A 10,179-nucleotide genomic window follows, 5' to 3' on the forward strand; every position below is an offset into this window, starting at 1 on the left:
CCCACTGATGCACCGTCTGTTACAAACACTGAATTATTGAGGGCCTCGAGCAGCTCACCTTTCTGCCCAAACAAATTCATTCATCTTGTCTTTTTGCTACTTGGTCCTGCACCACTGGGTTGTTTAAAAAATAAAAAAAGGGGGACGTGCAGACCTGTGTAAGGCCTTCCCACCCCGGACCCGGCAAAGCATTCTAGGAAGAAAAGGAGGCGTGGGCAGAAAATGAGCTCGACCTATTTTGTTTTATCTTCACCGCTGGATGAAGTTTTAACATTTAAGAAGGAGGAAACTGGAGATTTTATGGATTAAATTCAAGAACATTTATTGTCCTCTTGCAGAATCGGCCCTGAAATATGATTCCCACTAAACCTCTAAACAATCTCATCTCCATGCCATAGTTTAGGCAACCACTTCCTGGATGACTCCATGTATAAATCATCATTATCACTACATTTGCAAGAACAAGATAGGGGGGTTCTGGGAGATTACCAGATACATTGTTGTAATGATTATACTTTGGATAAAAGCGTCTAACAAGTAACATTTAATGTAATGTTACCTCTCAGTTGCTCATTCAGCTGTAGATGTGATTGTACTGCCACCTTTTGGATTAAAGCTTGTGTATCTGAAAGAAGTCAAAGTAAATCCAAAACACTTTCTAGTCTTTTTACTCTTTTTCATTTTGTTCTGTGTATGTGCTTGATTGCTGTTGATTTGTATTTGATTGCTTTTTTTTAAATCTTTTTGTTAGTTTTAAGATTTTATATACTGTTTTAAGCTGTCACATTTTACTCAAAGCATTGTGTGCTTTTTTAAAAATATTTAAAAAGGGGTCATGGTATTAGAACATTTATTCTGTATCACCAAGAATACTAATGAAGGCTATTCATGTCCTTTATTGTGCCTTTTAAATGTACTATGATTGCAGTGGTTGTATTGCCTAATAGTGAGTACAATGTTACATTGTACTCTAAGTAAGTCTAAGTCTAAGTACATCTAAGTATTTTTCTAAATCCTATTTCCTTAGAATTTTGAAGAATTGTGACTAAATCACAAATAAGACTCATCGTATAAGATTGTAAATTACCTCAGTTTACCTTTCAGTTTAAGGTGACCCACATTAAGGGATTCAGAAATACAAAGTTTTCACAAATTAAACCCCCACCTACCAACAAAGAAGACATATGATTAAAAGCAGTGAACCTAAGTGCTCCACTGAAAGGAATGTAAGTTCATACCAGAGAGAAACCACAACAAAAAAGCATGCATGCTATGGTCCTATAATTATATTCTGAATTATTTTCAGTGAAAAGACAACAAATAAAGTAGGTACCCCATTAACAATGATGCCACATTGCCGACACACACACACAGCTGTGTTGTGTTTGGAGCTCACAGTCAGAAGGGAGTGGCATCTCAGGAGTGGAATTTCACTTCCTGTGTCTCTCAGGTGAGTCACCTGGGCAAATGTCGTCGATCGCTCGGTTTTATGTCGACATCAAACGGGCTGTTCTCTGGTGAGAGTTTCACTGTAGTAAAGTTCCGCCTCGAGAGCATTTGGAGAAGTCCTGAAATATTTCTGGGTGCAAGGCAGTAGCTGAAGGGTTATATTAGAAGTGTTTCGCCCCACTGAGGCCTAAACACCTTGAAGGAATCGTCTACTTTAATAATAGGCGGTGTTTTTACTTTCGTATAAACACGAGATCAGTGGACTACTCGTTTGGGTTACAGGACTAAAATGAATTCCCTCCCTAAAGGACACCTGGCAGGGTGTGCGCTCCTGCTGCTGGTGTTTCTCCTGGACTCCACTTTTGGCCAGGCCGGCGAGCAATGTCTAGCCCAATTCAAGAGGGGCAAGGAGGATTTTGTCCTCGATGGCGACGAGTCTGTGAAAGACGGAGCCACGTTCATTTCGTCGCCCCAATTAACTCGATACAGGGACTGCGTGAGCGCGTGCTGCAAAGAGCTGGAGTGCAATGTCGCCTTCATGGAGAGAGGATCCGAGGAAGGCTTGATCAAGTCCTGCTTTCTCTTTAACTGTGTGTACAAGAAGAAATATGCCTGCCGCTTTGTCAGGAAGGAAGGATACAGCAGTTACATCCTGGACTCCGTTTATGATAGCTACCTGGAACGGGATGTCCCCACCAGTAAGTCCTAAAATTTATAAAACACATTCTTAAGTAAGGTATAATTGCGTAAATTGGCAGTTTTCTCTAGATCAAAACAGTCCATATAGGGATACATATCACATTTTGTTAAGAGTATCACGAGGGTCTCTTCAAATTTAGGATCCATGTAGTATAACATTTTTTCAATGGTTATTTTATGTTAAAAATAACCTACATTCTTCCTTTGTGCTCTCATATGCCAATATAAATAACTGTAAAGCTCAAGTTGAAAACCAGTGATCTGTGTGACAGTTAAATATATATATTTCTGGCTGTTACTCTGGGAAAGCAAATCTAATTCTTGGGGATTTGTTCTTAATACTTTGTCAGCAAACACTAGTTTGTAAAAAGATCTGAGGCTACAACAGGTTTAGTGCAGATCCTTACATTTCAGCATGTTCACACACGTCACGTTGTTATGACCCCTATTAGAGATTCAGGATTCCTCTGCTGTCTCTTCACATGTGACTCCAACTGCATTTGGATCTCTTGTTTCTGCTCATCTATCTATCCCATGGTTTCTGCAGATACTGCCGATCAGCGGCCGACGGCCAACGGAGGTCAGGACCTAGTGGTGCAGCCTCAGGATACCGTGATACTGAATGGTATAGAGAGCAAAGACGACCAGGGGATTGTGACCTACCAGTGGCAAATGGTCACCCCATATCCTAATGCTGTCATTATGGTGATTAAAGAGAACGCAATGCAAACCTGATGTGTTTTTTCTTGGAATTTAAAATACTCTTGGACTATTTGTAATCCTGGGTCTGTGTGTTTTACATTCAATTCATGTCAAATTAATTTCCATAGCATGTTTAAAAAAACTTGTGTTGTGCTTTACAAACATAGATATATAACAGGTCCACAGAGTAGACCACCTAGGCAGAGATAAAGAGAAATACAAAAGGGAAATATTCCTTTTAAATGTCTACTGTATTTTATGACCATCACTTAGTTGACAAATATTCTGGCCACTTGTGTGAATGATAAGAAAACACTGTCTTTCTGTGTCTTGTAGAAAACCAACTTTGACGACCAGATTATGGTGTCCAACCTGACATCTGGGGTGTACAAGTTCCAGCTGACTGTCACAGACGCCATCGGCCAATCAGACTCCACCAAGGTCACTGTCCTGGTCCTCACTCCAGAGCAGTCTGAGCGTGAGTTTCTGTTTTCAGCATCATCTGAAGATATAGATTCATATCTGTTTATTTTTATTTTATTAGAGTGCATAAAAGCCTGTTCATCCTGTAAATGCCAATACTTGCATAGCAATTAAGATTAGGTTTTAGCTTGTAAATCTAATATCAGATTTGGCTGCTTTGGTTTGTTTGTTTCTCTTGAAATATCAAGGGGTTACATTTGAAATGGGATGGTTTGGTTTCAGCTGTAAACATGAGTCATGTGATTCCCCTGTATTTTTTTGACTTGTCCCTTTGGATTAATGTTGGGACAACATAGAATAATGCCCTTCGGGTCTTGTTAACTACTTTACAAAAATCTATAAATCTTTCCCTTTTTAAATTAATAATTTACTAATATGGTGATATTTGTTACCCACTTTATTCTCATAACCTCAAGTTCTGAATAGCTTGTGACCAGTGTGGTATTTCATTTCAGTTTATTTTTTCTAAGTAACTCACCCATTGTTTCTCACAAGCATGAGCTCTTCTGTGTTAGTTGCTTATCAAACCTGTCATGACATGCTTGCCTAATTCCTGCAGACTGAATGTCGAAACGGCAAGAGATAAGAGCTCATGTTTTAATGGAGATTAAATCAGATTTGGCTCTTGTAATGGCAATACTGTTGGTACAAAAACCCAAAACAGGAACTAGTTGTCATTGTTGTGAGGCAGCAGTTTGGGGATTGTCATTCCCTTTTTGTCTTGTGGAGTATCCGTGTCGTTCCCCTTGGAATACCACAAAGCCGCAGTCAACCTCTCTTGGCGCATTTGTTTCTCCAGAAAACGGAAGTGCAGCGTTTTCCCCAGCACTATCAGTCTCTCTCCACCCCCGACTCGACGAAACCTGTCAATCTGGTTTCAGCTTGGTTTACACAAACAGGGTTTCAGACACCACCGTAATCCTCATGTATTGATTAAAAGTTCTATCATTCAAACATACTTCAAACCCATTGCTGAATAAGCAGGTTGTTGGTTGATTGTTGACTGGAGGACAAGAAAATATGTTTAACCATATTGGCTCAGTTACTGATTAACCGCTTGTGTCCCGCATAGTGAGAGGAATGTGCCTCAGTGGAAAATGCTTGGGCATGGCAGCGACTACAATAAATGCATTGAAAAGAAACTAAAGCCATTGGTGAATGTCAATCAGACTTGTTAACATAAGAGCTTGGTAATAAAAATATAGCTTACAGTTCTTTGTCAGGATGTAATGTAGTGAAATGACTGTTCATAAGCACTGCCATTTAGAACATGTATCATCGACCACATGCAGACTATCTACCTCCGGTTCTCTAACCTCACTGTTGCTTGAAACACATCACCACTTTTGTCCGAGTTGCATTTCCTCATTTTCATGTGTAATTATGTGTCTGGGTGTCTGATCCGTGAGTAGACAAAGTAAGAAGTTAAAAGAGACTACAAAAACCATCTCACAAAATGTTGACACACAACTTTAATGTTTTTTCCAACTGGTTTATGGATTCGAAACTACATTAACAAGTGTTACCTTGTTAAGTGAAGCCAGCTTATACACAATCAATCAGTATTCTCCAGCCTTTGGAGTGATGAGTACAACTTTAATAATTGATAACCATATTTTACCAAACCTTAGTGAGAGTGCTTTGCTCAATTCCTTTAACACTATTTGTTGCTACCTAAGAGAGGTCACACACTGGAGAAAATGTAAATAATTAACCCGCAACATTATTAAAATGTTAACAAAATAAAACCTAACCCTAATATTGTTTCCCACCAGACCACTGCATGGCTCCAAAGAAGATAGGGCCGTGTCGTGGGCTCTTCCCTCGCTGGCATTACAACGGTGCCTCAGAAAAGTGTGAGACGTTCAACTTTGGGGGCTGCAAGGAGAATCAAAACAACTATCTCTCCAAGGATGAGTGCATGATCGCCTGCGCCAGCTCAGGTATATGTGCTGGGAATTTCTTGACTTCCTATTCTGCACATTTTCAGGTTCATATTTGTATTTTGTGACATGTTTACATGCTTCAATGTGCAAAAAGTGTGCTGCAGCACCTCTTTTTACCCTCCGTCTGAAACGAGAGCCCATTTTGCTCTGATTGGTTAGCTGGCCTGCTCTGTTGTGATTGGACAATCTCTTAGATATGTCCCTCCCCTTAGCCTATCACGTACAATGTGTTAGTGCTAGCCAATAGATGCGCCAGTGTTACATAGTGATTTAACTATGTTACGGAAGTAAACAAAGGAGTCCAATGGAGGTGTTTCAGGGAGTGTGTGGGAGAGAAACTCACTCCAAAAGTATAATAGGGCCTCTTTAAGTAGTCTATGGTTTTGTATTTATTAAGTCATAAAATTATGGTTAATATTTGTGCAGGAATTTATTTGTTTGATATGACTTCTGAGGGTTGCTACTGAAGGAACCTTTCAAACTAATGGTGGGATGATATATTGGTTACATTTACTATGATATTTAAACATTTCAATATTGCTATCATGTAAATAGTCTCCATTGAATGCCCAGTTAACTTGTCATTATTAGTAAATGCATTCCAGAGTCATTTTAATCCAACCTTTTTTCCTTTTTTTGTTAGAAAAAGGTGGTAAATCTGGTAGACTTTTGCCAATTCCCCCAACTCAAGGTAAGTGAATCCTGCTATGCTTTTTTCATTCCGAAACCATTTCCTCTACTCCGTTAAAAAGTTGATATTTAAAGAGACAATCCCCCTTGTGTGCCGCAGGAGAAAGATGTGGTGATAGTCCGTGTGCAGCAGAGGAGTTCACGTGTGAAAACGGCTGCTGTTTGGATCGGGGTCTGGAGTGTGACTCAACCCCACAATGTTCTGACAACTCGGATGAGAAACACTGCGCAGAATGTGAGCAGTAGCTATGCAAACCACACTTCATTATCATACATGCTCATGGAAATCTAAATGCCACTGATACTGATGCTTCCTTGAAAGACTTGCTAACTTGAATTATGTCCTGTGTGCTTATTAGACGACAAAAACTTTCGGATTCTGTTGCAGATCCCAGTGAATGAACAAAAAGGTCTTTTTAAAAAGTTTTATATTTTGTTGGTGGTTTAAAAACCTTTGAGCATATTGGTTGGGGTAAATGTGGTGAAATTGGCCATCCAGGAGTATTCAATTACCTACAATCTAACCTCACCTGCTCCTTCATTGTTGTCCACAGTGCGGTGCACAGAGCTCCCTGACACAGGGAACTGCAGGGACAGTCTCACCAAGTGGTACTACAACCCCCTCCAGAAGGACTGCTTCCGCTTCAACTACGGAGGCTGCCCAGGGAATGACAACAGATTTGACTCTAAGGAAACCTGTGCGAGAGTTTGCAGTGGAGTAACAGGTGAATTGTTATTTGCCCACTTTACCAAACTACCATGCTTTCTAAAGGCACATAAGATGGTATAATTTCCCCACTCTCATTCTCTTACAAGTCGATTTTCGACATACTGTTGTTTCTACCTCCTCAGGCTGTTTTCCTCCAATTTATTTCTAAATAATCCTTATATACAGTGGCCTATAAACAGTTGACGTCCCTTTTTAAGAAAAAAGGAAACAGGGAAAAATATAAATGTGAACTCTGAGGCAAGCATTTTTAGCGACCTGCTGGTTAAACTATTGAAGCGTTTAGCTTCAAAAAACTGAAAAAATCTACTTTATCTCAAAGCTGTCAGCAGTTTTATTGCATTGTGGGCATTGCATGATTAGTCTTGTGAGCAACACTTGTGGTTTGCCAACCCAGAATTCACTTGAATGGGGAAAACAAATGATAATAATCATACATACATGTTACATAATACATATTTATATAGCGCTTTTCCTGATGCTCAAAGCGCTTATTCTGACGGCCCGTCCACACACAGGCATGAAAAAAATCTTTCAAAGCTTTGCCCATTCACTTGAATGGGGTGACGTAGAAGATTTTTAATCTTCGCCGAACTGCATTGTGGAGAGCGGAGCATGGCTTTGCAAGCATCGTGAGCATCAAAAGTTGAGCAATGTTCAACTTTTGATGCTCCCAATGCTTGCGAATCCCGTTTATGAAAATCCCGCCAGTGCAAGCGCTAGCCAATCAAACCGCGTGTACTGTATGCAGATACCGCTGCGGTCTTTTCCATATGTCATAAAATGGAGGATAAATTAATCATCACTGTAGGAAATGTCCCGGTCCTTTACGACTGCTCTCTGTTCACCTACCGGGACCTAAACCGGAGGAACCAGGCATGGAGGGAGGTGGCAGAGACAGTTGGTGAAACTGGTAGGTTTTCACCTGTTTGGGGAGTTTATATCCAGTTTACTTCGTCTGAACATTGAATGGACAGGCTTTGTATGCCGGGGGCGGGCGGGAGATTCCTGGGAGATTCCTGAATTGGTTGTTGGTCGCCTGAAATCGCCAAGCTTCAGACACGCCCAGCATCAAGATTTTTCAAGATTCTTTTTTCATGCGTGTGTGTGTGGACGGGCCGTTAGGTAGCAAGACTTAATTTAGAATTATTTGAACACAATTACCACTTAGTAGTCACGCATTTTGTTGCATTGGAATAGAAAGTGTTGCAGAAAAGGGTTATGCAAATAAGGCATGAATAAGTTATTTACAATGATCCAATATGCTACTTATAAGTATGCTAATAAGCAAAGAGTTAATGGTTAATATGTGTCCCTAGATATAAACAAACTGCTTAGGTGGGAAAGGGGCATTATACCCCTCTACCACCAAACGCTAAATCATTGGAGTTCTCTTGATCAGCTTATTTGTGCCGCCCTCAAGTGGGCAAATAAGTCTTTTGTTGCCGGTTTGATTCCTTTTCATAGCAGTGTGCGGATTCCTGTGGGTTTTCCTCATGTTTTCTACATATCACATTCCGCATAAAAGTCTAAAACATTTCCTGTCTTTTTCATTATTTCAGAGAAGGACATTTTTGCAAGAAAGGAGGAATTTGAAAGGAGGATTTCTGAAGGCCATACAGGTATGTTCCCATTATTTTCTCCATCTAGACTACAAAAGGAAGTTAAAATTATACTTATCTTATAAAACAATGCAGCTCCATCAGCTTTTACTTCCTGTTTCTTGCTGTTCACTAATGTCATGTTGTGTAATGTCAGACGCATACTTGTCTTTAAGTGATCTGCCTTTTCAGCTTCACAGCTTCAGCTTCATATGCTCTTTCAACCACCTTTTAAAGTGTATTTCAATATATTCAACAGGTATTATAGCGATAGCTGCCCTGCTGGGTCTAGCGATCTTTGTTCTTCTATGCGTCCTGCTGTACTGCCTCTGTAAAGGAAAAAAGAAGACGGTACAACACCACCGGGTGCCCGTCAACACCGTCCCGGTCAGCTTGGAGGACAGAGAGCGTCTCGTCTACAACAGCACCACCAAGCCCATCTGACCCCTCAGTCCTGACATTTGACCCCCCCCCTGGTGGTGAATAACACAGGTTAACAATCCCAGATTGATGAAAGACTAGACAATAACCGTTGATTTAGTAAGAATTCTGGAGGTGATCCGTTTATATTTTGTCCATATATGGATTTGGTTTGTAAGGGTGATACACATGGAAGGAAGGAACGTCTTAAAGAATCAAATGTGATGTGTTATATTTTAATTTGTAGCTTGTTTTTAATGCAGTGGCATGTTTAAAGGAATTGTTGTATGTCAGTTTGTACTCAGGTTAACATAAAAGGATATTTTATTCTGTTCTATTTGATTCCATTAACAATCTCATAAATCTTAGCGAACAGCTTTTAAAAATAAAGTCAGTTAAGAAAAGGAGGAAACATCACCTTGTCTATTTTTGAGCCACCGCTTCAATGTAAGAGTTTCAGATTTTTTTCTTAATTAGCTCTGGACTTTGTTATGATAAATGAAATGTAATTGGTGATCCCTTCAGTGTCCTGCACCTCCAGCTTCCCATTGTTACATCGTATTACATATACTTGCGTAATGTTGTACATAAACAAATCATTTTGAGAATCACATTTGACATGAAAAAACGTATTTCTCACTTATGTTTTAGGAATTTTTAGAACAAGCATAATGTATACATTTTAAAATGCTTTATTAATACTTGCAATAAAGTAGCCTTGCTGTTGAATATTTACCATATTGAACTTCAATTGTTTGTACATATGACCTTTCTGTATCTTTAGCAGTAACATGATGTTTATACTAAATAAATGTTTTAACTCAAAATGTGGCTGGTAAATGTTTTTTGTCTTGACTATCTGGCAACCTCCCGAAGATGCAAATTCTCTTTTTTACAGCAACGCATACTGTCCAAGCTCCTCATACGCCGCCATACGATTACAGGTTGTTGTTTTAACTTTAGGGTATACTCCTGGAATTTCAGGTGTGGCTTTTGTAGTACCCTTTTTCAGACTCCCAGTACAAACTAATACTGGTGTGAATAACCAATAAAAAAGGTCAATATATATTTATCAAATCACCACTTTACAAATTGTTAAAGAATAATGTATTAGTACTACTAGGGCAGTTCATGGGAACAGAATGGATGTTCTATTGTGATCTATTTGCTCAGGTCTTGTGAGTCTATCTACTTTAATTAATCTACATCAAATGTACATTATTTTTGTCCATACAATACAATTCTGTGTTCAAGGTGCTGCCTTTTCAATAATTAATTAAATGCAAAAATCAGGTTTGAGTTTTATAACAAGACTTAATGATAAGCCTATATACCTTATATCGATTCCTTATCTCTTAATTAGAAATACAACACTACTTTCTTAAAGTTACCCTAATTTTTCCAAATATGCTTCCTATAAATGCAATTAGATTTTCCTCTAGATTTATAATGCAGTGCTACC

The 10,179-nt window shown here is 39.2% G+C and overlaps 1 protein-coding gene across 1 annotated transcript; it reads left to right on the forward strand.

Annotated features, from left to right (window-relative positions):
* Positions 1-1,441: 1,441 nt before the first annotated feature.
* spint1a (serine peptidase inhibitor, Kunitz type 1 a) lies at positions 1,442-9,544 on the forward strand. Its single transcript, XM_079694099.1, has 10 exons — positions 1,442-2,147; positions 2,696-2,853; positions 3,187-3,328; positions 5,109-5,276; positions 5,923-5,970; positions 6,070-6,204; positions 6,329-6,379; positions 6,524-6,694; positions 8,259-8,318; positions 8,557-9,544. The coding sequence occupies exons 1-10, from the start codon at positions 1,739-1,741 to the stop codon at positions 8,739-8,741; spliced, it is 1,527 nt and encodes a 508-aa protein (XP_079550225.1). The 5' UTR covers positions 1,442-1,738; the 3' UTR covers positions 8,742-9,544.
* Positions 9,545-10,179: the final 635 nt, after the last annotated feature.

Source organism: Notothenia rossii (genome assembly GCF_949606895.1).
Source record: "Notothenia rossii genome assembly, chromosome: 7".
Classification (NCBI taxonomy): domain Eukaryota; kingdom Metazoa; phylum Chordata; class Actinopteri; order Perciformes; family Nototheniidae; genus Notothenia; species Notothenia rossii.